Source organism: Talaromyces marneffei, chromosome 7 (assembly GCF_009556855.1).
Source record: "Talaromyces marneffei chromosome 7, complete sequence".
Classification (NCBI taxonomy): domain Eukaryota; kingdom Fungi; phylum Ascomycota; class Eurotiomycetes; order Eurotiales; family Trichocomaceae; genus Talaromyces; species Talaromyces marneffei.
In genome coordinates, this window is record NC_072354.1 from 327,660 (window position 1) to 355,528 (window position 27,869).

Below are 27,869 nucleotides of genomic sequence, written 5' to 3' on the forward strand. Positions count from 1 at the left end.
GGCCGTGAGACACCCGTCTGGGTGTACTTGCTACACCAAGATTGTAGCTACAGACCGGACGACTGCAGCAAGAACGAGGCCTCAATAGTAAGAAAGGTGCATTTTCTTGGTCACATATTCGTCCAGGTCCATCAGAGCTTGCAATCGAGATGATCTCTCCTATCCTTGATCCACGGAACACCCATCGTTGCAGCGATTAACTCGTTGGTAGCTCAATATGTGATCCATGATTCGTACCCGCCGTAGCCGTTCCATTTGATGCCATTTCATGGAACATTTACAGCCGAGACAAACCGCTTAGTTGAGGACATTAGGTGAAGAAAAGTGGTCGTTGTTCAGGGCGAAGCATGATAGAAGTCACTGACCAATCAAGTGACTTCGATCGGGGCAGGACTGTTGTGTAACTCCGGACGCCAACTCTTGAACAGAAATGATCAGCAACACGTCCTGATCTCAATAGTTATTAATTAACCATCGACTGATTGTCAGTATCGTTATCTTTCAACGATTAACTTAACATTCAATGATGAATCCATCTTCGCGCCAGTCAGTCTCTCCAGGCGAAAACAAATGGCGCATGAATTCGTCCGCTGGTCGGCATTCTGGTCTCGATCTCGCCGACTCCGCGCCAAGCTCCAGGCTGGCCCACCCAGGAATCGTATAGTATGCCCCATAATGGCTGCCCTTACGAATTGCACGGTTTTACGTTGTGAGTTCTTAAGTCCGAGCGGGTTTACTGTTTAGTCCTGCCCTTAGTGTGCAAAATGTTAACTTATTAAATAAACTGCTTCTCTGCAATTTTGCCAGGCTTCCGTATTTCATCGCATACCTAGCCATATATCCTAGCGGGGAGAGAGAAAAAATCGGATGCGTCCCTTTATAAGACGACTATTTGCGACCTGGCGTCGTGAAAGACATACCCCGAGGCCATTCTTGTCGCCACGCAATATGTCGTCCACCACTTCTGCGATTCTTTATGCGCTTACCGTGTCGGCGTCGCCTAGTTACACCGCACCGGATGATGCTGCCAGCAAACCTCATCATGGACAAGGACGGTTCCATAACCCTTGGGAGTATGTTTTGGTCCGATCGGTGCCGGCACCCCTGCTGACATGTTTAGTTCATGGACTGAACTCTCGCCTCTGAGTATATTGTCAGAGATGACGAAGTGGGTGTCCTCGAGTAAAAACGCAATCGCTGCACGTAACAGCGCCATTGACTTCTTCTAGACGAGTCGTGACTGGGGATTTGAAATGGCCCGATACCACGCCGCCAACCGTCACAGTACACAAACCAAACTTCCTCCCATCCCGCGAAACCTCCAAACTGCGAGCGACCTGGCTCGGTCATGCCTGCTTCTACGCAGAATTCCCCGGTGGTCTCCGAGTTCTCTTCGATCCAGTCTTTGAAGACCGATGCTCGCCGTTCTCATGGCTAGGACCCAAGCGATACACTAAGCCTCCTTGCGACGTCAGCGAAATCCCCATTATCGATATGGTTGTTATATCTCATAATCATTACGATCATCTGTCGTTGCCGACCGTGAAGGCTATTTCAAAGAAACATCCCAATTGCCATTTTTTTGTGCCGCTGGGTAATGCGTCGTGGTTCAAGGAAGCTGGGATAAACAATGTGACTGAATTGGATTGGTGGGACGAGCGTGACTTGACACTATCACCCACAAAGAGTGGAGCCGAAAAGGTCACGGAACCTAATGCGCCTGCCACAGAAGGTGCAGAGATTGTGGCTCGTATCAGCTGTCTGCCATGCCAACATACGTCTGCGCGAGGAGCGTTTGATCGTTCCAAGACTTTGTGGGCGTCTTGGGGTATCGAGTCTGGTGGAAAGAAGATTTATTTTGGAGGGTGAGCCCAACCAATACCTCCATCAAAACCGCATGCTGATTCGTTTTAATAGAGACACGGGCTATAGATCAGTCTGCGGCCTTAAAGGCGTAGAAGACGACCATGCAGCAGAATACAACCTTCCCGTCTGCCCTGCATTCAAGCAAGTGGGCGAACTCAGAGGGCCATTTGACCTCGGCCTTATCCCCATCGGCGCATACGACCCTCGATGGTTGATGAGTCCCATGCACGCCGATCCCCACGACGCAGTAAATATTTTCCAGGATACCAAATGCAAAAACGCGCTTGGTATGCATTGGGGCACATGGGTGCTGACCGAAGAAGATGTGTTGGAGCCTCCTCGAAAGTTGAAAGAGGCTATGAAGAGGAACGGTCTCCCTGAGACGGGTGCATTTGACGTGTGTGATATTGGCGAGAGTCGGGAATATTAGCCGTGTTGCACAATCACGTCTGCTTTCTTTGTTCGACTACACAGATCTGGATATTGGATATATATATATCTCCCGAGCTTTGGCAATGTACTATAAACTTTTATTTATATATGAATCTACCTACGTACCTAATCGTTTCTGTATTATATATATGTCACCGTCGTTTTTCTTCTGGTATATCTGTATCTTCACATTTATTGTATTTGCGAATGGAAGTAGTATCACGAGAATGTATGTTCAATGAACAGGGTCCGGGTTTAGCGCGGAGATAGGGTTGTCTGGTTCGATCCACTTCCCGAAATAAGTTAAAACAAGCTCCCCCATTCCTGACGTTGTCTAGCTCACCAACGCTTTGAAAACTATACCAACGCCCTTAATGTCCCCATTGCTCATGGAATAGCAAATATGCCCGCGTCGGATAAACCGTACGTGTTCTCAACACTGTCAAAGATGCGCGAAGGTCCGGCTGACTGATCATAGACCCGTCTCCGCGCGACAAAAGAAAGCATGCACCGAGTGCAGACAGCAAAAGGTCCACCACCACCATAAACACACCTACGATGAGAAGTGCTGACACGGTTTTATGGTGTATAGGCAAAATGCGATGCCTACCTCAACCCCGACGCGCCCTGCTCGCGGTGTCGCAAAGTTGGCGCAACATGTGTGATTTCAGATCCGTTCAAACGGGAGCATAAACGAAAGTTCGTCGTTTCCATGCTCATAAATCTTGAGTGATCGGAATATCTGACAAATATGCAGACGACTATCGCAACTCGAACACGAAACCGAAGAGCTACGCAAAAAACTGCATAGCAACAACAACATCCGACAATCGGGAAACAGAATCACGTCACCGATTGGTGTCGTGAACGGGATCGGGGATTTGAGTCATTCGCCGCAGAGTCTTGGATCTTCGTCGACGACGAGCGCTTCTCCGGACTCACTCGCGGTGCATCAGCGGTCTTTGCCTATTAATGCGCGACCTGCGCCGGTTGTGATACATGCCACTACATCGCTGGCGGGCAGTGAGGGACCTACGCAGGCGAGGACGCTCAAGGGGGTGAGGGTTGATGCGGGGGAGATTGATGATATATTTCAATTGTCAGTCAATAGTCCTTCGGAGTACAGATAAGGATATCAACACTGACACTGATGCAACAGATTCTTCCAAGACCACGCCCCCTTCCTACCAATCCTTGACCCGAGTACTACTCCCAACGCATACTACGACCAATCCACGCTGTTATTCTGGACAATCATCTTTGTCGCATGTCGGAATTACAATAAAAATCCGACGTTGTTTCCAACACTGGCAGAGCCGATCCTGGAGATGATATTGTTGTCAATGGGCTCGAATGCCGCACCAGTATTCAAAATACAGTCATTTCTACTATTCCTGACGTGGCCACCCCCAGGGTTCGAGGTATTCTTCCCGATCAGTGGATGGTTGCTACACGTTGCTATGCAGAATGGACTTCATATCCCCATGGCGAGCCACGAATTCGGACGAAATATGAGGTCGTTGAGATCGGAGCCGTCGCAGGCGAACAAGAGTATTTTCATGATAGATATGCAGCGCCGATCTGAGTTGTGGGCGTATTGTATTATAGTTTACCAACGGTATGCCTCCCTATTCGATAAGCATTGCCGCAAACTGACGACTCTAGGGCATGTTTATGCAAAGGCCAACCGCCACGCGCAATGCTGGATCTTGTGCCTGATTCAGGACACAAGCTGTGTCGCCAACTTTCGCCAATCCTGGCGCTACAATTGCGATGTTTAGATATTGTGTCAAAGTGTTGCGTTAGTATTTTTACGACTGGTGTTCGGAATACATCGTCCGAACATGAGCGGCCGATGTCCGCTTTGATACGAGCGCATGAAACACAGTTGCATGATATTGTCGCGCAACTCCCATCTAGTACGTCCGTCCTCTTTCTGCTTTGCTACTGTGTGTATTGACTGGTCAGATCATAATACCCTCTATCCCACCATCGCCCGCCTCCTAATCCAAGTATTCTACCTCTATAAAGACCTCAGCGGCCCCTACGACAACTGCTTTGCCCGCCTCACAAACACCGCCTGCTCCGTAATCGACCATTTACGAGTCCTCTACGACAAACCCGAAACCTACGCCGGTAGTCCCAGGTTCATCATCAACGCCTTGATCTTAGCATCGTGCGTCTTGCTTCGTTTATTGAAAAGTTCGATGAGCAGCAAAATCGACGCCGACAAAGCGAAAAACGCGCTGTTCGCCGGAATCAATTTGATGAAGTATATGATCCTGGACGCGAAAGATACTGCGTCCAAATGCTCCATTATGCTGAATCAGTTGTGGAATAGCCCCAAGGCGTTTCGGAAAGCCGATGGCTCGGAGTATGCGACGTTACGCATAAGGAGTCGTTTGGTTATTTCGCCAGTCATTGATATGGCGTGTTGGTGGAGGGAGGAGTATGAGCCTGATGCGCTGCCACCACAGGCCAGTCAGAATGCGGCAAATAATGAAGTTAGCAACAATGACAACAGCAACAACGGCAACAGTGACTTGTTCTTCGCACCCATCTCGAATATGGCGAACGTTAGCTCTGAATTTGGGTTTCTGAGTGAGGAGTTTCTGACGGATTTCGAGTGGGCGTTGGATGGGAATGGCGCGAGCGGTGAATATTTGCTACCGCCAGAGGCGTATAGCGATCTTGCCTGGCCGAGCGTTGGTGTTGGTGTTGGTGTTGGTGTTGGAGCTGCCAGTAGTAGTGCAGACCTCAACTTGCCACCGATCTGATCACTCGATCAACACAGGTGTTGGAAGGTGTCTTATCACAATCTGGATTCGCCTCGTGGGCAATACTAAAAGCATGGAGTGAGGGAGTCGCGGGCATGGAGATACCTATCCCGATTAAGAAGGTGCCATAAATTAGCTTTTGAGCTCGAGCTTAGCTCCAAACTTTACGCTATCCACTGAGCATCGAGTAAGGTATCTGATGGATCCTTTCTAGAAGCTTGATCTCACCAATCCACACACCGCTGAGCACAAGCTAGAAGCGAGACAGGTCAAATCTCCGAGAGAAGAAGACGAAGAAGAAGCACAAAAGGATGTGTTATCAACCCACCCCCCCCTCCCCCCCTGGGCCCCTGTGCATATGTGCATAGCTGCATGATATCCACGCGACAGGTGTGTTGTATGCTAAGGATACGAACTACAACCCAAGACTTTTCGCTCGGACCTATAAGCATCTGTCATGCAGTGGCCGCACTTATTAGCAAGCATTGCTAAGCTGTGCTAATAGTTCTAGGGCGGACGCTAGAGCGGATGCCAGGCCGGGCTTCGAGAGTGCTTATCGCAAGACTAGCCACAATTGACGCAATATTACTCTGTAGTACAGTAGTAGGCTTTCTCACCCATGAGATTTGGAATGTTTAATTTGAGATATTGCCGTGGATAACCGCGTCGTATGGAACAATCCGACCAGAAACCTGCATCCCTGACTCGTGGCGGAAGGAATCTATTAGTATCTTATCGTGAACTAGAAATTGAGCCGCCGCCATCTTTTTTGTTGGATGGTGTGCACACGGACCCTGGGCTCACCCTTGTTCCTGTCGGACTTCAACCGGTGCATGGAGAACTTTCGTACTCCGTAATAGGTACAATGGGGGAGAAAAATAGCCGCGAGTATCCAGCTTGGCACGCGATATGGAGAATAGACGATAGACGATGGAAGGAAGGAAGATACGATCCGTGTCTTACACACTGCATAGTATAGTAGTGTTATATCATATCGGTTTATGGATATATTCCAAATCGATTGCATCGTCTTGATTGAAGGATCTAGATATTTCCTATCTCTGGCGAGCTGAATGCATTAATCTAATCTAATCTATCTCTCAAATAGGTTCGCCATAAACACGTATCCACTAGCAAACTACGTATATACCATAGCAAATATAGGTAGTTAATTAAACCGTTGAGAAACCAGGATGGATGTTGGGTCTTACATCAGACATTCTGAAGATATTAAGTTTAAGCATCGTGTGACAATCTACATAGTGTAGTGATACAATTGATAACTCGTGTGTGGTCAGTGACTGGATAATATCCGCGGATAATACCCGCTATGGAGCAAGTACCATCGAGTGACATGAATATATTGTCAATTGGAAGCGAGACAGAGTATAAAGTACGTAATACGTAGCACTACACAGGATCAAAGACATAAAGACTAAAATAGAACAAAGACTACTCCATACTACTCTGTACGTAAAAGACAACGAACAAATAAAAGTAATTTAGCCGTTGAAGCTGTGGGACTTGATACGTCCACTTGTTACAAACTTACAATAGCCTCTTGTACAGACTAAGATTTGCATGTGAGCCTCGTACTATGCGCATGATTTTCCAAAGGAGGGTTATCCAAGAGCTTCCCCGGGAGCTTCTCCAGAAGCGCGAGTCTCCTTGGGAAGGAAGCATTGTCGGTCGTTAGGTACATAACGAGTATGTCGTACTGCGATACTCTGAAAACATTAAGGCATTTATCTACATCCACCAATCGCGGCTCGGATAAATAGCGTTTGTTCCATAGTGGAGCCGCATATAACAAAGCATATGGCAGCCAGCCAATGGCAGACCGGCAGCTTATCTGAGGATTGTTTGACCCGTGGATACCGCTAGGCTTATTTCAGAGCTGCTCCGTTGGTACTTCCTTGTGTTTAATTTTATGCGACAGCCGAGGTTCCTTTCTTTGTGCCTGGCCAGGTACGAGTACTATGGTAGGTACTACCACTGTGCAGAGTACATTCTCGGGGACGTTGAGCGAGTATTACTCCTACTACTACATACGTACCTGTTCGCGAGTACGGTGGCATGTCACCCAATGCCAGATTGTGCGACACTCATGCACAGCAACCATCTTTTTGCTATGTAGTAGACTCTCGGGACAAGAAGAAACGAATGGAGTGCAGATCACAGAAACACGACTGTCACGCTAGAAACTGTAGAACAACCACATATCATGTCGACAGAGCCACCAAGTCTTAGTGCAGGCTTAGCGTGCTTCACTAGTGGTTACCCCAGGTCAAGCCTCTTCTGTCTCTGGCCAGTGGTTGGCAGGTCAGACGGTGCTCCCGAGATCGTTATCTGCTTCTTCAGGCAGGCTAAGGATTAAGTAATGCTACCTCGCGAAGTTTAACACGCAGCGAGGAGGTCCTTCATACGTCCTGCGTACATCCTCCGTACATAGGTAGTATTTCGGGCGGCTCCGTGAGCCAAGGCCATTGACCGATGACAATCCAGCGCGTGGTAAGTGGTAAGTGGTAGCTGGTAGCTGGTAGCTGGTACTTCAGAATGATATTTCGGAAAGATTTATGTATTTACGTACTCTCCCAAACTCCGTTGATACGTGGTGCAGCACGTAACGAGAAAACTGGAAAATGGAGAACGCCACTATTATTCAAGAACACGGGCGTGGTGCTTAGTTATGCTTAGTTCTAATGGCGGGCTGTTAGTGCTCGTGCCAACTCTACCACTGGTTGGTCGGTGGACCCCAACGCCACAGTCTGAAATCTTATCCTTAGTAAAGTTAGTTATGCGCGCTAAGGGATAGGGTTACATTTGGGACCTTCCTGATAGAGGTTGCTAATTTTGTCCGTTTGCTCTCCAGAGGAGGAGAACACTATCGCGATTAGGAAGGAGACCACGTTGTGAGCCGTCTGATTTGCTCGATTGTTTCGTTTGTTGGTGGAATGGCACAGACGGCGCGTGGGTTGGACTGTGTATGGGCTGTCACATGACACTGTCTTCGAGTCCCGAGTCCCCTGAGGGACTCAGTCGTCTGGACATGAAGTATACAACGTGGATTATGGGAGGTGGCCTGACATGTCGCGCTATTATAGCAGTCACAATAAGAAATACTTGGCATGGGCAGCTGGCAGACGTCCAGCTGCAGTGCGTATCTCGGTCAACAAGGTATGCTACCTCATGTTGCAATTAATCCGTGCCTTCAATCAATCAGTAAGCCGCGCTAACGCTAGTCGAATCCTCGGGATCGCTTCTGAATCGCTCGCATTGGTTATCTCTGCGGCGTTTGCTTTATCTTCTTCGGTACTTATATTAATTTGTTTTAATCTTTGCAATTGATATGGGGGCGCTATGATTGGGCCACTCGATATCATCCACGCGGGGCCATCGCTCCTTCCGCTTTCGTTTGTTTGCGACTGCGCTGCTGCCCGTCTGGCCCTACATATAACCCTTCCGTTTCCGTCGTCCCCCTTCACCGTTTTCTTTTTTCTTCCTCCTCACGTCAATCGTTTTGACTCAATCGGACTTGTCTTTTCTTGTCAAGCCACAAGTCGAACCCAACATGGAGGAAAAGGTCGCTGAGCCCGCCGTGGCCACCACCACCGCCGTCAACGTGGGTGACGCCGAGGAAGCGCTTGCCCATGTCAAGAACATCAAGAAGCAGCACCAATGGGACCCCAACCTGCCCACCGATATCTACGACGAGATCGACGAGGCCATGCACGCCGATGGCACCACCACCGTGGGCATCGCCACCGAATTGATGGAAAACTCCCCTTACCCCGAAGTTCGTGCTGCCGTCCCCAACTTCGACGAAGGTGGTCACAGCAACACCATCCGTGCTTGGGTCATTGGTTTGATTCTCGCGACCATCGGTTCGGCCTTGAACATGCTGTTCTCGATGCGCAATCCCTACATTGTCATCCCCAGTTACGTCGCTCAGGTCGTCGCATACCCCATTGGTAAGGCTTGGGAAAAAGTTATGCCCAATCGCGAGTACTCTCTCTTTGGTCTCAAGTTCAACCTCAACCCCGGTCCCTTCAGCAAGAAGGAGCATGCTTTGACTGTCATCATGGCCAATGCCACTTTCAACGGTGGTGCTGCCTACGCTACTGATGTGCTGCTTGCTCAACGTGCCTTTTATGGTCAGAACCTTGGTTGGGCTTTTGAGATCTTCATGTGTATCTCCACCCAGATGTTGGGATTCGGTATCGCTGGCTTCTTCCATCGTTTCCTCGTTACCCCCGCTGCCATGATCTGGCCCTCGGTTTTGATCAACTGCAGTCTGTTCACTGCCCTCCACGATCATCGTCGTCCTGACCCCAGCAAGACAAGTGGTTGGATCATTGGCAAGTACCGTCTTTTCTTGTACACCATGATTGCTTCTTTCGTTTGGTACTGGTTCCCTGGTTTCATCGCTCCCTTCTTGAGTGCGTTCGCTTGGGTTACCTGGATCCGACCCAACAGCCCTGTTATCAACCAGTTGTTTGGTGGATGGACTGGTCTGTCGTTGATTCCTATTACCTTCGACTGGACTCAGATTTCTGGTTTCAACTTTTCTCCCCTGATCACCCCCTGGTTCGGTATTGCCAACACTTTGATTGGTATGGTTGCTTGGTTCTGGATCGTCACTCCCGCTATCCACTACAGCAAGCTCTACTACAGCGAGTACTTGCCCATCAGTGACTCCAACAGCTACGACAACACCGCACATCGTTACAACGTCAGTCGCATTTTGAACCCAGACTACACCTTCAACTTGCAGAAATACGAGGAATACTCTCCCCTTTTCCTTTCTACCACATTCATGTTGTGCTATGGTCTTTCCTTTGCCACCATCATTGCCGTCCTCGTTCACACTGGTCTTTTCCATGGAAAGGAACTGTGGATCCGTTTCAAGACCGTTGGTAAGGAAGAAGAAGATGTCCACGGTCGTCTCATGGCTCGTTTCAAGACTGTTCCTCTCTGGTGGTATGGTGCCATCACCCTCATCATGATTGGAATGTCTCTCGGCGTTATTATTGGCTATCCCACTCATCTCACCTGGTGGGCTTTCTTCGTGTCCTTGATCATCTGCTGCTTCTGGTTCGTCCCTTGCGGTATTGTGCAGGCCACAACCAACATCCAGATTGGTCTCAACGTCATTACCGAGTTCATCATCGGATACATGCAGCCCGGACGCCCCATGGCCATGATGTTGTTCAAGACATATGGTTACATTTCCATGTACCAGGGATTGTTCTTCTTGCAGGACATGAAGCTTGGTCACTACATGAAGGTTCCTCCCCGTGTCACCTTTGCTGCTCAGATGATTTCTTGTCTCTGGTGCTCCGTTGTCCAGATCGCCGTCATGAACTGGGCTCTAGGCGCTATTACCGATGTCTGCTCTCAGGATCAAGCTAACCACTTTAGCTGCCCCAACGGTCGTGTCTTCTTCAACGCTTCCGTTATCTGGGGTGTCATTGGACCTCAGCGTATTTTCTCCCCTGGCCAAATGTACTCCAACATGATGTGGTTCTGGCTCGCTGGTGCTGCTCTCCCTGTCATCATCTACTTTGGTGCCCGTGCCTGGCCCAAGTCCCCCATCCGCTACCTCAACGCCCCCATTATCTTCGGTGGTAGCGCTTTGATTCCTCCCGCTACTCCTCTTAACTATCTCTCCTGGGGTATCGTCGGTTTCGTCTTCAACAAGTTCATCCGTGACCGCTGGAGAGGTTGGTGGATGCACTACAACTACGTTTTCAGTGCTGGACTGGACGTCGGTCTTGCTTTGTCGACCATATTGATCTTCGTGGCCTTGTCGCTGTGGAACATCGAGATGCCCGAGTGGTGGGGCACCGATATTGCCGCCAACACCTTGGATGCGTCATATAAAGCCATTCAGGTGACCGGAGTCAAGTTCGGACCTTCCACTTGGTAATTTCTCTTGATGAGGTGAGAAGATTCAGGATATAGGGGATGGTGTGGAGGCGATGTGTTGTATGTCGACACAAGATAATAATGATTCTATTTGAACGTGCGAATCTGAATGTTGTCATGTTTGCGAGGATATTCATTTACGTACGGAAGTGTAATGTAATTAATCTATTATGCATAATCTCATCAACCTTGACTATCTGGTACATATATCCCTAGCTAAAGTATTGTATCGTTGATCAGCCCTATCTGTTAGTTCTGTAGCCTTGCTTATCCTGCCTGTCAACAACCATACGTCAACGTACATGGATTCAACTACATTAAAGATTTATTTATTGGGCTAGTTGCATCCTATACATCCTATGGACGTAGTTCGTGGTTGATGAGTTGTATGCAATGCGTCATGCTTATGGGTAGAAGTGTAACATAACTTATAAATCTTCTCAGCATCCAGTCGTGATTATCTATATGATTTCAATGGCATTTACCGGCATGTAGGCGTCCCCTTCCGCCATGTCACCCCAGTTCATGAATTGTAAGGCCATACGCAGTCTCCAGGGGTTCGATTCGTCCTCCGGAGCCGGTTCAATTATTCAGTCGGGTATTATTGTTTTCTTGGGTGGGTGTGATGTGATTAAGGATGTTGCAAGGGTTGCGAGTTATCCGTCATCCGTGTCTATAGAAAAGTACTCTTAAATAACAGGTTATTGGCTTCATTTTATTTATTCATGATAATCTCCGACTTCACAGGTTGATAAAGAGCGGTTTGTTTTGGTCTTGTCCATGTTATTCTCATAGATTGACCACTCATAGCATTGTATATACATCGTATCATTGGCCAGGGAGACTGCTTTTGACCCCCATATGGTATTGCCCTAACCGTTTCAGGTAATCATTTGGATCCCTTAGGGTTATCAACCACAAGCCCTAACATCAAGCCCATTAGTACCTGGTTAGACATACAGTATGCTTAAGCACGGTAGAAATTCCATGTTGTGATATTTTAATTGCTTTCGGCGGCTTAGATTCGCTAAACTGGATTGATATTCTATTTCATCTACGCGGCTGTAGTTCTACTTCAGATTCGGTAGGCGTCGACGTTTTGATTCGATGGGCTGGAAGCGACCTTGCCGGTACCGTAGGTTTTTTGCACGCGCGTCCTGAAAGTACGTGATGTGACAGTATTCCTAACTCTTTACAACTACTCCACTTACTTCAATTATTATTAGCCCAAATGAACTTTCACTTAAGCTCAACATGACATTTGATAGATTCAATATTCTTCCTTGGACGGCATTAAAACACGCCATTACGCGAAGTAATGCGCTGCACATCAATCGTCCGTCAGTTCACCATAAAATGTACAACGTTATTCCGAATGGATGATAGCATGTATGTCTTGCCGCTTGATGCTGAACCCCTTCATCGATATACAAAAGGCGGATATCACCCCGTTGTTTTAGGAGATACGTTGAAGAATGGGAGATACAGGATACTACATAAATTGGGATGGGGAGGCTACTCCACAGTGTGGGCTGCGAGAGACCAAAGGTCTGTGCTAACCTACTGTCAAACCCCTAGCTGAAAGACTGACTAGCTTCCAGGGAGGACACTTACGCGGCCGTCAAAATATCTGTTGCAAAAAATGAAAGCGAACAAGAGAACCAGGAAGTACATGTCATGCAGACACTGGCAGCTACTCAGCCTAGACCCCAGCATGTCATGCGCATGATAGATGATTTTGACTTAATGGGCCCCAACGGTAGGCACAAATGCCTCGTCCTCGATTTAGTAGGACCTAACGTCCCTGAATTCGTTGAACCACATTTTTCCGATGGCAGGCTACCGGGCAATTTAGCCAAGCGTATTGCTAACCAAGCTCTGATCGGACTTGATGGTTTGCATCAGCACAAAATCGGTCATGGAGGTAGGTATTGCACTTCCTTGACATTTATGATACTGGGAATAGCACTTAACATCTCTAGACCTTCACACTCGCAATTTGACCTTTACGATGCCGCATTTAAAAGATTTACAAGAAAATAAATTTATAGAGGCATTAGGGCAGCCGAAGATTGGCTACGTTCAAAGGACAGATGAAAAACCACTTGAAGCCGGAGTACCAAAGTATATTGTTAGACCGGCTGTATTCCAGTCCCAGTCTTGGTTGTCCCATGAAATCAAGATTATTGACTTTGGGGAATCGTTTCTGCCAGGCTCCATCCCACAGACTCTCCACACCCCACTGGCTGTCCGGGCACCTGAAAATATTTTTCAAGATTCTTTCGACTATCGTGTAGATCTATGGAGCATGGGTTGTATGGTAAGTAGAATAACAGGGAGCTGGAAGCCACTGAGGATGCTACTGATATTCCAATAGCTTTTTGAACTCTTCGTAGGCCAACCGCCTTTTGATACCATCATGAAAACCCCGGCGATCCTTGAGGGTCAAATGCGAGAGATGGCAAGTGATACGCTCCCTACGAGATGAAAAGATTCATTCGATGCAATGCCCAGTGAATCTACGGAGGAAATTCCCGGTCCGTCATTCCAAGAATGGCTTGAAGAAATGTATTTTGACAGCGATCGCAAGGAAACTCTGAGCAGGGAAGACATTGTTCAGCTGGGAGAAATCATAGGACGGCTCCTGCGATTTGAGCCGTCGAGTCGGGCATCGGCAAGAGATATTTTGGATGACCCTTGGTTTGACAATCAATGATATTCGCCGGATTTTATTGCACATTGTAAGACCGGAATGTGAATGGTAACAGCTATAACCCGCATATGTTAAAGTGATGTTACTGTTAATGCAGCGTAGATTAGTTAGTTATAACTAGTTAACTACTTTATGCGCTGCAACAACCCGTAAAATAACGTCTGTCACAAACCCAATACTATTGTATTGTTAAAGCATAATTTAAGGTTGATATTACGATAAGATAGACAGGCTGACATCACTGAGCTTCCCATTGGCTGAAGATAACGCAGCGATGTATCCCACAAGATTTGTACAACTTCAAAGTTATGTTCATCTCCTCTGATCGTAGAATACCATCCAAACATTTCCAGCTCGCAATCATGACTGCGGGACGAAAGTCATGTTGAAAACGTGAAGCAAAATGATGATGCAGTCTCTCCTTTTCTGGAGTCTGCTATTACGGGGCCAACAAGCGAGATCTCAAGAGCAAATGCCTATAGGAATTGACCAACCAGGTTCTGCCGACGATGAAACTGACTGTAAATACAACTTCCCCTCGCCAGCACCGCACATATTTTCTTCAGTAAACGGATTGCTTCAACAATGGGCTAATACGTTCTTCCCAATTGGGCATGGTATCGTGCCTTGTCATATATCGCCTTTTACGAATCTGTATCATGGCAGACAAGACGGTAATATGCCGGAGAGTCCAGAATGGGTTGCTTTTGACATGTAATACGTTTCCTCCAATCTGAAAGTGATATATGGAATCTAATGGATGAATAGAGAAATGCCCTACGGTATCATGGGCTCCGAACGGAACTCCCACATCTTAACATACCAGACAACAAAACAAATAGGCTGTCTTTACTTTGACGGCGAGTCTGCCACCTTGTTTGGTTCAGGGATGATGGATACTCAGATGCTATTTATTTATGGGAATGTAACCGGGCCGCGCGTTGACGATGGTCATGGCTTGAGGGGTCTTGAAGATGAGTACAATCGCGCATCTGGATTATGCAAATGGGTCCAAGACAAAGGGCTCGGTGGACTTGGATGGGGCATGGAGGGTATTGTGAGGATGAATGCAGGGTTTGAGATGATTTGGTGCAACTTTACGAGTCTGTCGCTTCGATTGTTGACCAAGACGAATGTTACGGCGCCGCTGTTGCGGGAGATTGGTAAAGATTCCGCTTTGGAAGATAGGGAACGGAAGGCAGGAACGGCGGAAATTGGCAAGGCATTGATTCCGGAATATACCAGCACGTCTCCTGGCTATTATCCGTTGCCAACGGACACCTCCCCACCCGGTCATTCTAAAGATCCAGAACAACCTCCCATGCCGCCAAGCTGGAGACTACGTGGCCAGGAACCATTCCTTGAGAGTCAGACATGGGGTTGGTTTGAGAGTGCAACCTGGCACTACGGTTCGACCGGCATGGGTGCTGGACGAGGAGAATCACGTGTCAAGCCCCTTACTTGTGGATTTTTGACCTTTTACAATCCTATATATCATGAACAACAAATAGGTTGTGCAAACGCAGAGCGTAAAAGGTTAAATCTTACGATGGATGGGCATTGGACGGGCTCGGGCACGCAAGAAGACAGAAAGGCTGCGTTAGAACAGTTAACCAGACGCAAGCGACATCATTCATTACGCAACATTACTGTAGCTGATGCGCATATGATGAATGACGCTGCAGAGCGAGTGCTAAAAAGCTTGGACTTTAACAACTCGGATAGACTACGGTCCAGTTACGCCACAAACAACAACTGCACAGGAATCGACTGGACGGGAGTAACTAACGACATCGTGCAACGATACGCACTGCGTCTACGACAGTTGATCTCCGTATTTGATAAGCGATAGAGTATTGACACGGAAAACTCGACAGCCGTTAGAACGTGGTTTATGGCCCTGAGACAACATACCCATTTCTTATTGATGCCTCATTTTGAGTACCCTCCAGAGTCCGCTGATCATCACGAAATGTCGACGTTGGGAGAGAAGACCCTGTCGAAATGTCAATATCAGTACACTCGGCTTCTAGCACCTGATTTTGATACCGTCCAGCTAACACCGGAAGAGGCATTGATAATGTCCGCGGTAGAGGAAACCCTCGGAAACATTTGTCTGTGGGTAGTCACTGCCGGCCTGGCAATAGAGCGAGAATGGCTCGATCGATTTGAACGACTCCAGTATTCTTCACCAGGCACCAAATCTTTTACCGCTTTGGTCAGTCGACTTAATTCCTGGCAGACAGGTCTCGAAGAACTTATGGCCTGGCTAGGATGGGTTGATCAATGGACATACTGCAAAGACGGCTGTGCGCAAGACGAAATCTGATTTATCCCCATGTGGCCTATGGATAACATCGATCAACCCGGGCGTCGAATCTGGCCCGGTCCCAGTGGTGGTTACGGTTATGGTCGACCGGGAAGCAGGTATCCAGGCTATGGCGGCGAGAAGAATAAGCCTAAAGGATCTCCAGTAAAGCATCCCAAGGGACCCCCTAATTGGTTCACAAACGAAGATTCATTATGGGAACCCAAATGCATAAAAACGGAATATGCTCTGTAGTATGAAATTTATCGATAAATGATATACTCTATATAAATCTATGAATATGACGAACATGACTTAGATTTTCACACCATGCCTCAACCTGTAATCCACACCCATGACAACCGCATAGATTGCGTCAAGCGTAGGTGTACTCAACTTCAACTCCTTGGATTTTTTATACGGATATCCCAGAATAACATCGACTTCCAATGGACGGCCGGCAACGGTATCCGTCCGCATACTTGATCCAATAGGCGGCATTGCAAGAATCCTCTCGATGAACTGGTCAATCAACGAATACTCGAGCGTTGAAACGCCGCATGCCCTTCCGACGTCGATAACCTCACTCATCAACCTGCGAGTCATAGGCGTTGCCTCGGGGCTGGAGGCAAGCCAGCTGTGCGTGTCAAGTAAAGTGGCAGAGGTGAGTGAGTTCCAAGCTGCGTTCCACACAACCTTTTCCCAGCGCTGGAGCGGCATGTCTTCCAAAACCGTAAATTTTGTGCCGCCGGTAGTCAGAAGAGTTGAGAATGTTGATAAACGAGTTTGTTCGACGGGTGAAGGGGAGAGTGAGGAAGGGAAGAGCCCGATTTGCATGTCTTCGTTTTTGGTGTGGTTGACGTAGCCTGGAGAGGTTTGGGTTGCGCCGGTCCATGTCTTTTGCCCTAGATCTTAGATTCGATTCATAGGTTCGGACGGGATTTGATGACTTACGACACAGGTGATAATAGTAGCCTTGGGCCACTCATTTCTGAAAGGCTCTTCATTCCCAACTCCATTCTGGATAATCACGAGCGCGGTACTGTCCTCATCAACGGCTGGGGCAATCGCCTTTACTGCCGCGTCTTGATCGATTGCCTTGTGGGCACAGACGATGTAGTCATAAGTCTGGCCGGCTTCGGCGGGGGTCTTGAATACTTTTTCAGGAACGACGGTGTGTTTGCCGTGATTTTGGGAGTCGATTATCAGGCCCTACATGACAGTAAGTAAATTGAATTTCAGTCTAGTGGTTGTTTCCGGTTTCTGGGTTCAGCGTTTGAAGAAATAACATACATTCGCCTTGACAGCGTCATAATTCGATCGTGCGACGACGCTCAATCTGACATTGGGATTGCGACTCAGGATAAAGGCGTAGAAAGAGCCGATGCTGTCAAAGCAAAGGGCTCAGCTTATCGTGTTCGTAAATTGTAATCGATCAATTGTAATCGAACACTTACGCTCCCAATCCATAGACAAGAACGTCTATCTTGCCGTCGGCTGTCATTCTCGTAATGTAGTGGGTGAAATATTGATTTTCTAAAAGAAAGATGCTCGTCCAGAGGACTTAAGGGGACAATAACGAAGCAAAAAACGTCAATCAGTTGTCAATAAAGGAACATCCATTTCCCCGCACTGGTGGGTTGACCCCCGCGCTCAGGGTTGTTTTCGTCGGTTACTTAATTGAGCGTGGGGTGAGACTTGTCACAGCGCGTCGGCGGGGCATCGGCGAGAATCCCGATGGGTGCTAGGTAAAGTCGTATTAAATGGCACGATAGTCTGGTGGCACTTGACTTGATTATTTAATAGGATAGACACTCAGTGAGCGAAAGATGAGTCCTATGTTTCAATGATAGAACTTGCTAGTAAACAGAATGACGAATGTAATGCAATATCTTTACAATTTCGCGATGAAAGTGGAAAGATCCCTCTCCAACCGCGACGTATTCAGTAACTCCCTCCTCAACTCCGATATCTTCGTGACACCAACGAGAGCCATATTCTGCTCAATCTCTTCACGCATAATCCCAATCATGCGTCGTGTACCTGCTTCACCATATCCGGAAGCCATGCTATACAAGAATGGTCGACCCATACCAACCGCTGTAGCGCCCAGAGCAAGCGCCTTGACAACATCCGTTCCGCGCCGGACACCTCCATCAATGAAGATTTGCATCTTTTTATCCTTAATGATGTGAGGAGCATATTTGTTGATTTCCAGAAGAGTGAGTAGCGGCGCCTGTGCGGTGTCTTGCGAGCGGCCACCATGATTTGAAATTACAATGCCGTCGACTTTGTGTTTGTGGGCTAGAACAGCATCTTCGACGGATTGGATGCCCTTGATGACGAGAGGCAGGTCTGTGAGTTTGCGGATGTAGGAGATTGTGTTCCAGTCTAGATAAGGAGCGACTGTGCTGGCTAGGGTTTTGGCGACGCCTTGTACGGGTTGGCCTTTGCCGCCAATATTGTCGTTTTGTTCGCCAACCTAGATGTATTGAAGTCAGGAATCAAGGTCAAGTTTATATGAAGGATAGTCTTGAGGCGACATACGTCAACGGTAGCTTTAACTCGCTCATCCCTCTCTCTCTTTCCCGTAACCGGGGAATCGACCGTCAACCAGATACCCTTAACACCTGCTTTTACAGCCTTGAGTATCGTCGCTTCTGATATCTTGGCATCTTTGTGCATATATAATTGAAAGAAAATAGGCTGTTCCGGTCCGCCCGTTCGTGTCTTCATGATCGATTCAATCGACATACTCGACCTCGTCGCACACAACTGCGCAATTCCTTCATGACCCGCCGCAGCTGCTAATATACACTCACCCAGAGGATGTGCAAATTTCGCAATACCAACAGCAGAAATATAGATTGGTAACGAAACGTCATGACCCAGAATCTGTGTGCTTGTATCAATCTTACTCACATCTCGGAGTATGCGTGGTCGAAGCAAGACCTTGCGATATGCGAGCTCAGCTTCGGCTTTGGAATACTCGTCATCCGCACCAGCGGTGTAGTACGCCCATGCATTTTCGGCCAAGTAGCGTTCAGCCACTCTTTCAAAGTCGCGGACATTGAGCATTGTGCTTAATGGAGGTGGGTTGTCGGAGTCTGTTTTGCCGTTTTCTTGGATGTTTCTGATGGCTTTTTTGGTTGATACTGATCGATCAAGGGTTGATGAGTCTACAGTCCCTTTGAATGCCGAGGCTGGAAGGGTTTCTTCGATAAGTTCGGCGGGATGAATGGCGTCGTAGTCGTCTGTGGCATCACGACCGGCACATTTGAGGATTACTCGAGCACCACCAGGGTGCTCGTCGAGAAAATCTGTATGTATTGCGTTAGGAGTGATTTTCGCACTGGAAATATCCTCTACTAACCGGTTATATCGTAAACTTTGCCCCGGACGGCGATCCAGCATGACTCTTTGTTGTTATGTTGGGCAACCTCCTCTCCCGATACTTGAACAAGTTTATTCTGTTCACTCATGATGCGAATATCAATACGATATGGACTGGATTATTCTGTGTCCATCAAGAAGACCAGACATGAAGTCATTAATAAAGACGGTGGAGAAACAATTTAAAACTACAACGATGCTCCCCCCACGCATCTTCTCCAACATTTGTAGGTTTGTTTGCGTGGAGAGTAGCGTGGGGTGACATTCGGGGCCCAAAGTCTAGAATCCGGAGAGTAAAACGGGTTGAGTTAGGGTTAGAAATTTAGTATTTAGGGCTAAATACTGGCAAACAAGGAATGATATTCAGGGCATCGCTTCCTTAACCTTTAAACTTAATTCACAGTGTGCCTTATGAAATCTGAAAAAAAAAAAAAAGAGTAATAATAAAAACAAAAATTAAACCAATCACCATCCATTGTCCACATAGACAGCACTACGTAAAACTCTTGACTAAAAGTGAAACTACATCTCTAGGCCGGGGCCAAATCGTACCCCATTATACATTTTAGGAAGTTATGGCTGTTTCAATTGCAGGCGAATATGCGCTATATTTGCTGAAAGCCCTGTCGAGGGCTACTTTTAGGTAAAAACGAGGCAAATAAAATTACCGGACCTACAATATATATCGAGTAGAGATTGGTCCTGTGGAAAATAAGATTGTTAGATTAGATTGATAATCCTGAGTATATAACACTCGCTATAACCGGGCCTTGTTTGTCAATACTGGGGAAAGAATTCTCATGCCCAGGTAGTTACCTTGTTCGAGATTATAGTAATCCTGTGCTTGAAAGGGCCGTGCGCGCTATTTTCCTCGACAATGGCTTCCAAATTCCAAGCTTTCGCCCTATTTCATCTCCTGGGCTTTGCTGGTGCGGCCTGTCTGTCGTCAGGCGACCAAACTACAATCAACAGCTTGTTTAGCTCTGGAGGTGCAGGAACCGTCGTTCAACTATGCGCTGGTACAACTATTTCTGTCACTGCAACAATTACTTTCACTGCCAATAACCAGGAACTCTCTACTTCAGGCTATCCTACTGATGACGCTAGGGCAATCATTCAGCCGACATCTGGAAGCAATGTCAGTATGCTACTTAGAGGATACGGCTTCGATGGACTGCGTGTCAAGAATATTCAATTTGATGGATTGCGTCCCAGTCTTGGGCTTGTTGAAGGTATGATCACATAGTCAATATTGCTTGTAGTCTCGATTCGAAGGCTGAAAGTTTGCAGATGGAGGTGCAACCATTGAACTGGGCCAGGCTAGTAACGGCATTGAGATTTCCAACATTATGTCTCAAAACTCTCGTGCATGGAGTTGCCTACATTTGATCCAGGGAGGTGCAGACACTCCATGTACTAATGTTACTATCAGCAATAATAAAATCGGCCCATGTGGAAATGAGGGCCACAACTCTGCTGGTGTGCCGCAGTGGGCGGATGGCATCTCCTTTGCATGTAGGGATTCCCTAATCGAGAATAACTATGTATGGCATAACAACCCTTGATTCCAAGGATACTTCGTACTGATTCATACAGATTGAAGGCAGTACCGATGGTGGAATCGTCTTGTTCGGGGCACCCGGCACCACTGTCCAGGGAAATACCATCATTTCATCAACGACTGATTCCGGATTCGGCGCAATAAATATGGTCGATTATCTGTATGACGGTAGCTATGCGAATGTCGTCGTGACAAACAACACTATCATCGGGCAAAAGATGTTTAACACAGGAATTGCCATCGGAGCTTTTGCATGGTCGTTCAATGATGATGTTTTCCTTCAGGGGCCAGCGACTGTCACAAATAACCTGATTAGCGGTAATATTCCGTTCGCTATTGGAGTTAATGGATGGACTGGAGGTCTTACAGTAAGAATGCTATCTTGAAAATAACGGTTGCCGCCATGACTAATGTCTTGAAAAGGTTACCGGAAATGACGTCTCGGGTGTAAACAGCCCTTCATCCAACTACTCTGATGCAAACCTGTGTGTTACTGCAACAAGGGATCTCTGGAAGCAAAGCTCCCATCTCGCATACTACCCAACTGGCCTCACGGGAACCAGAAATCTTCAAAGTGGCTTCGTTGTAGCAGACGGAAACTCAACCAACTTCATCTGCACAACACCCTCTCTCCCAACTTCTATCTGCTACGGCCTCAATGAACTCGCGGCTGTACCCAACACCGTGCTTGCCAACTTGCACAACAGTATCATAACCCAGTATCAGGGAGACAATAATATTGTTACCTACAATACGTCAACCGGGGACTATGTGGCTGTTTGGTCTTCTGGTCATACCTCAACTGTTTGTGAGTCGGATGCGAGTGCTTGTAGTTGCAATTTTCAAGGTGACGGCAATTGGGTTACTTATGTTTCGGGGGCACCGCAGTTTGCTACGCACACGGAAAATGCGGGCAAGTTGTTGACGTTTTTGAACAAGAGTCCGTGGATTCAGATTACGAATTCTGCTGGTGCACTGGTGTGGGATACTACTGATACATCATAGTCTGCTCTTCGGAGCTGTGAACCTGACCCAAGATACAAGCACTACATAGATTAAACAAGTATCATGGTATTAAACACCCACATGGAAAAATCATCATTTATGTCGAATCGTGTAATACAATATAAATATTTTTAGCGTCGCACCGAACAGATAAAGTTTGATTCGTATCGCATGCCTTAAAAAGAATTTCAATAAAGTTAAAACAAGACTCAAGATCTACCACTATACGGTCCACTTGACGATCCTGGGTGAAGTAGAAAACAATAATAATAGATTGGGATCAGTCATACATTGCAGCCGCAATCCATGCCGCACTTCATGATAAGGCGTGCTGCCAGTTGCCTTTTGGGCGATGAGCTTGTGCAGCAACTGGTGGGAAGGTGGCAATGATGAAGCTGTCGAATTGGTCACTTGGCTGATAGGGATAAATATAACCAAGACAAAGCACAGCAATTGGGTTAGCAGCTGATTATCCTCCATGCCTATTTTTCAAATCAGGTTAACGGGCAATAGTTAGATGAGATTGGACAAACAAGCCAACCGCATACCTAGGTATGCAGAAGGAAATTGCTTGCTTAAACAACCGAGTCATGTGTACTCCCGAATTATGCTGTATGTAAATCGCTCCATCCAGCCGAGCCATGTCGATAGCATAGCGAATGTAACATTTCCCATCACCGCCACGGTCTCCAACTCCTGTAAGAGATGAGAAATTGCTACCAAATTGCCAAATACCGAATGTCATCAGCCACCGCGTCCTACCAAGAGCTAGTGGAGTTTGCTTTGGTAGATGCCATACCCACTCGCCCTGTATTTACCGACCTGTGCATTCGGGATTACCGATAAGCCCTGGCTGCCCTGTGCAAGAACTAGTGGACGCAAAAGCACGGCTTCCTGGCCGTGGCTGGCTGCAGTCCGATAGTGCATACATAGACCGGGCTGTTGAGTGGTCGAGCTTGCCAAAAGATCTACGGCCCAGTCCCGACGATATAAAGATCTTATCTCGGAAAGGTTACGCAGATCTTCGCGCTGGCTTGCTGAAAGTTTGCAACTTTGCATCCAAGGCGACACAGGATCTAGAACATCCGGTATCTGTAGTGGATCACGAGTAAAACTAAGAGCACAACTCCCTTTCTGGGTAAAAAGACGGAATGTGATTATTTCTATATTAACATGAGGCTTGCATTTAAGCTCTGAACATTTCCTAGCGTACATTCTTGCTAAGAATTACCAAAGGTGTAGTTACTTGTTTCGGGTGGAAGATGGAGATAGATCGAGTCACACGCCTCATGCACGGGTCGCAAGGAAGAAAATATCCAAATGAATCATCACAAGCGAAAGAACTGGAAGCTGAAGGTGGATACATATGCATGCTCCATCTGGGCTAGATACACTGCATTCGAATGGCTTCAAATGAAAGACTGAAGTCCTACAAAGGTCACTTGGAGGATTCTTTTCCGGCGCAGCGAGCCCGTTAAGTGTATATAATACTGGCTCAAAAAACTCCGGAATAATGTGATAATCAAATTTACAACTTAGTATTCCAGAGAGAACAGCAATGGCTACATCCCCTTTTATTATCACGGAACACATTGTCGATGGTCAGCATATTCGGGAGTATCCTCATGCCACGAGAAGAGGAGATGATGCTCTAAAGCTTGTGGCCAAGAGATATACCCCAAAGTCAAACCCAAATCCTCAGCTGGGAGATGTCACGATCATTGGTGCTCATGGTAGTGGATTTCCCAAGGTTTGTCATATCACCATGTCGGAAAAAAGGAAAAGAAGAAAAAATCTTGTTGCTGATTTATGCTGTTGTAGGAAATGTATGAGCCAATCTGGGAAGGGGTTCTCTCCAGACTGAACGCTCAAGGCGTTCGGGTTCGTTCGATATGGATTGCCGATAACGCGACTCAATCGGCGAGTGGAGTGTTAAATGAAGAGTATCTTGGAAATGACCGTGAGTTCCTACTTCCCTTGAAGCGAGTTGGTGCTGATACTGATTACTTGTAGCATCGTGGTTTGACCATGCTCGAGATCTTCTCTATTTAATCAACTACTTCAAAGCAGATATGCCGAGGCCGATTGTTGGAGTTGGCCACAGTCTCGGCGCTGGACAATTGTAGGTTCAGATTCGATATGATTGCAACGGTAGATGGCGGTTGACTAACAAATGCAGGGCTTTATTGTCTCTATTACATCCCCGACTTCTCACTTCCCTTGTCCTTATGGAACCCGTGATAGAGCCAGATACATTTTCTGCAAAGGGACCAACATTCGTGAAACTATCACTTAATAGGAAAGATATGTGGCCGTCGCAGTTGGAAGCGGCAAAGGATTTCAAAAAAGCATACCGCAAGTGGGATCCGAGAGCTATTGAGAGGTATATTAAATATGGACTCCGAGACGTGCTACCAGAAACCGACTCAACAAAAACCGGAGCAGTCACCTTGACTACATCGAGGCATCAAGAGGTGGTTCAGTACATGAGACCAAACTTTCATAACAAAAAACCTCTAGACGCGGACAATGACCCTGAATCCCTACAATTCCACGACACTGTTTTCTACCCAGACACTATGGGCCCTTCCAATTCAATCTACCCCTTTTATCGGTGTGAGCCTGTCCTTCTATTCAAGTTGCTCAAGCATATCCGGCCATCCGTCCTCTATCTATACGGAGAATCAAGTCCAATATCAACGCCAGATAACCGGGCAAGAAAGTTGGAAAGGACGGGGAAAGGAATTGGAGGTAGCGGCGGTTATAAGAATGGTAGAGTCAAAGAGGTCACCTTCCCAGGAGCAGGGCATGCTCTTCCCTTTGAAGCCGTGGACGGCGTATCCGACGCGACATCGGCGTGGCTGCAGCAAGAGATCATGCGGTGGAAGGAGGAGGAAGAGCGTATCGAAAAAGGTTGGGTAGATTTGCAACGTGAAACAAGGACATCCACGTCGGATGAATGGCGGGTTCACTTGAAAATGTACTCCGAGAAGCCGAAAAATCCAGGTTCCAAGTTATAATAAGTGTTGATTTTTCTTTGGCTAATATTGGAGACCCTGCTGTATTGCAATCTTGGAAAGTGACTTAGTTAATATAGACATGATAAATCCATAAATATAAATATATTGGTCATGATGCGACGGTGTAATCTTTGGACGTGACCTCTTTTGATATCACAATTGAAATGATGAGAAGGTATCTCATAGCGATATAGACTTAGCGCTCGAAAGGGGCCTGTTCAATTGCCCAGGTGTCATTGGATTCACATGTATTACCCACATCCTTCAACTAGTTTCTTTCTGTCATTTCATGAACAGCACGGCCACACAGATAGATGATATTATTAATCATTTCAGCGACTTCAGTAGCCTGTTTACGAAGAAATCCTTCTCGATGAAAGAGTCCCCCAAAAGCGATCCCATATAATGGCACAATATTAGTTCCGCAAACCTTTCCCAAGTAATGCGAGTCATAAATATAACTATGGTGCCCATGGCATCTTGAGAAGTCTTCTTCCTCCATGAGAGATGTATCTCAATTACTGTACAGTTATCAGCATAACCCACCCTGGCATGTATTTTGGTGCTCTTTGCCAGTCCCATTACAGCGGCCATCACACTGCAGTGGCGGTAGAGGCTAGGTGCTATCCCGAGCGGTCTACAGTTGAGTCTGATATTCTTTTTGTTGCCCAAACCAAGTGCAGGTCCGTTGAGGGTTACTATGTGTTCTCTCAGGGGCATAATATCAGTTTATTGCTAGCAAGTCATGGGGATAATAGGGCCTTCGGAACGTTTGAGACACTCATGGCTGTTATAGGATTGTTGGGTATTCCGATTTATGCCCCTAATTCGTTAAGATTGATATATTATACACTTAAATACAGCTAGTATTCTATATAATCTTAAACATTATATAATTAGGGCTAGAGTTATAATTCATTACTATATTTAGAGGTAAGAATTACAGGCTAGTATTAAACTTACTAAGTATACATCCTGCTAAGGTCGTATAAGCAGCTGTCCGATATCGCCAATTTAAGGAATGATCGCCCCCTGTTTCCTTCCCCTCCTCAGCTTATCCTTTCCTCGCTTCACCTTAATGGTCATTCTTTTGAAAAGATAAAGAATAAAGCAAAATGTCGTTCTATCCACCAGGATGGGACTATGAGCGCGTCATGAACGGCAGCAATGAGGACTTCGCCACCCTCACTGAAGACCAACACATGGCCCTATTCAACGGCCTTAAAGAAGCAGGCTTCTTCCAGGCCTTCGAAGATAAAATCCACCAACGAGTCATGGAAGACATGGAAGCCCAACGCCTCGCTGAAGAAGCCACTAAAACAGACGAACAGAAGTTTGCTGACCGTGAGATCTGAGCCCCCTACATCGACACCGAAGCGTCATCCGTTGAAGCAGCCCAGACCTATACACTTAGCTGAGTTTTTGCTCAAAGTGCAAATGAGCTTTAGAGCAGGAAATCCTACCATGACGCCTCCTAAGCATTTCCCATTTGCATAGTCCATCTTCATTTTCAAGGTGTTGTTATTATCATAGGATACCCACTGGTCTTGCCCCAAGTCACAATGGCTACACCAGCAGTTTTGTCTTCGACAACAGTCGCTCCGTTGGCCAAGATATCCCCGATCTCTGAATACATGAGAGTGCCTGAGGAGGCCGAACATGGCCCGGCATTGCCGCCCCCGGGAAAGGGGCATCCAGTGGTATTGCAACTCGGATCGGCCAAGGTGAAGCTACGGCCGTAGAAGCCCATTCCCATGACCACCTTGCTGGGGTCGATCTGATTTCTCCAGAGAAGATCCAGTGTTTGGTCAATTTGCGTGAGGTTAGTGTGGGCTGAAAGAAGAGTTAGAGAATTTCCGCTTCGTACTATATTGGAAAAACCTACCATTGATAACACTGCCGATATACGGATCCGTGGAGTCCCTGCGAGATAGTGTCAGTCATCACTACAGCGTATCTCGAGCAGCCAAAAGATCGCACCAAATACCATGCAAATCATAAGTCATGACGTTAAACCAGTCAACAACGGGCTCGATGGACTTGATATCAAAGTTTTGCATATACCAGTACGAGGAAGGCAGGGTAATGGATAGACCATATTTGTGGCCACCCGCCCCGAGAGCATCTCTAAGCTTCTTGAGGAAGGAGACATAGTTGGCAAAATCTGCGGGCTTTCCGGAACGCTCGGGGGCAACAGGGTATTCCCAATCAATGTCAACGCCGTCAAGGCCATACGTCGACATGAAGTGAACGAGTGACTGGAAAAATGCGGTCTGGGCACTGCCAGAGCCGGCAAGGTCGGAAAAGGTCGTCGCAGTGGGCTGGTCAGGGTCATTCATGGACCAGCCTCCGATGGAGATCCATGTCTCCAGTCCAGGATTATATGTCTTTAGAGCTGTGAACCGTGGATAAAGCGCGGTATCACCTTCAGACATGGGCGCGACCTCAAAGGTCTTCGGGTCCACAAACGCAAAAGCGAAGTTCAGATGGGAGTAAGCTGTCATCTGCAGGTCCTCAGGATACACTACGGACTGTAAGATATCGCTCAGTTGTTTCTTCCAGGGAGAGATACGCACTTCCGTAACAGGCCCGGTCACTTGATCACCCCTCGTAGTATCCAATCACTTTCTGGCTGGCGCTGCTTCCACTCGAGCACGACGGTTGCTTCACCGTCGTATTCCCGCAAAAGTCGCTGGTAGTGCCGCAGAATCCGTACTGACTGCAGCAAACGTTCAATGGGCAAGCCTCGTTGGATGACCACTGGGCGCCCCAGCCGGGGTCGCACTCGCTCTTCGCATCGCAAGAAGAGATGCAGACATCGGGACTGCAGAATTTAGGGCCGAGGCCTGGTCATTCCCACCGTCAA

At 47.2% G+C, this 27,869-nt stretch overlaps 11 protein-coding genes across 11 annotated transcripts; 8 read left to right on the plus strand and 3 right to left on the minus strand.

Annotated features, from left to right (window-relative positions):
* Positions 1–948: 948 nt before the first annotated feature.
* EYB26_008767 (uncharacterized protein) lies at positions 949–2,296 on the plus strand (the record flags this gene model as incomplete). Its single annotated transcript, XM_054268018.1, has 4 exons — positions 949–1,073; positions 1,121–1,168; positions 1,230–1,865; positions 1,918–2,296. The coding sequence occupies 4 exons, from the start codon at positions 949–951 to the stop codon at positions 2,294–2,296; spliced, it is 1,188 nt and encodes a 395-aa protein (XP_054123993.1).
* A 405-nt stretch (positions 2,297–2,701) lies between these two features.
* EYB26_008768 (uncharacterized protein) lies at positions 2,702–5,075 on the plus strand (the record flags this gene model as incomplete). Its single annotated transcript, XM_054268019.1, has 7 exons — positions 2,702–2,721; positions 2,777–2,828; positions 2,891–2,997; positions 3,056–3,397; positions 3,458–3,916; positions 3,964–4,217; positions 4,267–5,075. 7 exons carry the CDS (start codon positions 2,702–2,704, stop codon positions 5,073–5,075), a joined length of 2,043 nt encoding a protein of 680 aa, XP_054123994.1.
* A 3,571-nt stretch (positions 5,076–8,646) lies between these two features.
* Positions 8,647–11,004, plus strand: EYB26_008769 (uncharacterized protein; the record flags this gene model as incomplete). Its single annotated transcript, XM_054268020.1, has 1 exon — positions 8,647–11,004. The coding sequence occupies one exon, from the start codon at positions 8,647–8,649 to the stop codon at positions 11,002–11,004; it is 2,358 nt and encodes a 785-aa protein (XP_054123995.1).
* A 1,317-nt stretch (positions 11,005–12,321) lies between these two features.
* Positions 12,322–13,491, plus strand: EYB26_008770 (uncharacterized protein; the record flags this gene model as incomplete). The annotated part of the gene is made up of 4 exons (XM_054268021.1): positions 12,322–12,551; positions 12,605–12,927; positions 12,986–13,323; positions 13,381–13,491. 4 exons carry the CDS (start codon positions 12,322–12,324, stop codon positions 13,489–13,491), a joined length of 1,002 nt encoding a protein of 333 aa, XP_054123996.1.
* Positions 13,492–14,119: 628 nt separating this feature from the next.
* Positions 14,120–16,045, plus strand: EYB26_008771 (uncharacterized protein; the record flags this gene model as incomplete). The annotated part of the gene is made up of 3 exons (XM_054268022.1): positions 14,120–14,430; positions 14,485–15,496; positions 15,569–16,045. The coding sequence occupies 3 exons, from the start codon at positions 14,120–14,122 to the stop codon at positions 16,043–16,045; spliced, it is 1,800 nt and encodes a 599-aa protein (XP_054123997.1).
* Positions 16,046–16,339: 294 nt separating this feature from the next.
* On the minus strand, positions 16,340–17,528 carry EYB26_008772 (uncharacterized protein; the record flags this gene model as incomplete). The annotated part of the gene is made up of 4 exons (XM_054268023.1): positions 16,340–16,921; positions 16,979–17,236; positions 17,318–17,411; positions 17,482–17,528. 4 exons carry the CDS (start codon positions 17,526–17,528, stop codon positions 16,340–16,342), a joined length of 981 nt encoding a protein of 326 aa, XP_054123998.1.
* A 390-nt stretch (positions 17,529–17,918) lies between these two features.
* On the minus strand, positions 17,919–19,506 carry EYB26_008773 (uncharacterized protein; the record flags this gene model as incomplete). The annotated part of the gene is made up of 3 exons (XM_054268024.1): positions 17,919–18,506; positions 18,572–19,344; positions 19,398–19,506. 3 exons carry the CDS (start codon positions 19,504–19,506, stop codon positions 17,919–17,921), a joined length of 1,470 nt encoding a protein of 489 aa, XP_054123999.1.
* A 788-nt stretch (positions 19,507–20,294) lies between these two features.
* Positions 20,295–21,983, plus strand: EYB26_008774 (uncharacterized protein; the record flags this gene model as incomplete). Its single annotated transcript, XM_054268025.1, has 4 exons — positions 20,295–20,649; positions 20,708–20,961; positions 21,014–21,346; positions 21,402–21,983. The coding sequence occupies 4 exons, from the start codon at positions 20,295–20,297 to the stop codon at positions 21,981–21,983; spliced, it is 1,524 nt and encodes a 507-aa protein (XP_054124000.1).
* Positions 21,984–23,541: 1,558 nt separating this feature from the next.
* EYB26_008775 (uncharacterized protein) lies at positions 23,542–25,003 on the plus strand (the record flags this gene model as incomplete). Its single annotated transcript, XM_054268026.1, has 4 exons — positions 23,542–23,733; positions 23,805–23,943; positions 23,997–24,105; positions 24,163–25,003. The coding sequence occupies 4 exons, from the start codon at positions 23,542–23,544 to the stop codon at positions 25,001–25,003; spliced, it is 1,281 nt and encodes a 426-aa protein (XP_054124001.1).
* A 1,115-nt stretch (positions 25,004–26,118) lies between these two features.
* EYB26_008776 (uncharacterized protein) lies at positions 26,119–26,500 on the plus strand (the record flags this gene model as incomplete). Its single annotated transcript, XM_054268027.1, has 2 exons — positions 26,119–26,347; positions 26,418–26,500. 2 exons carry the CDS (start codon positions 26,119–26,121, stop codon positions 26,498–26,500), a joined length of 312 nt encoding a protein of 103 aa, XP_054124002.1.
* Positions 26,501–26,513: 13 nt separating this feature from the next.
* Positions 26,514–27,507, minus strand: EYB26_008777 (uncharacterized protein; the record flags this gene model as incomplete). Its single annotated transcript, XM_054268028.1, has 3 exons — positions 26,514–26,836; positions 26,889–26,926; positions 26,984–27,507. 3 exons carry the CDS (start codon positions 27,505–27,507, stop codon positions 26,514–26,516), a joined length of 885 nt encoding a protein of 294 aa, XP_054124003.1.
* Positions 27,508–27,869: the final 362 nt, after the last annotated feature.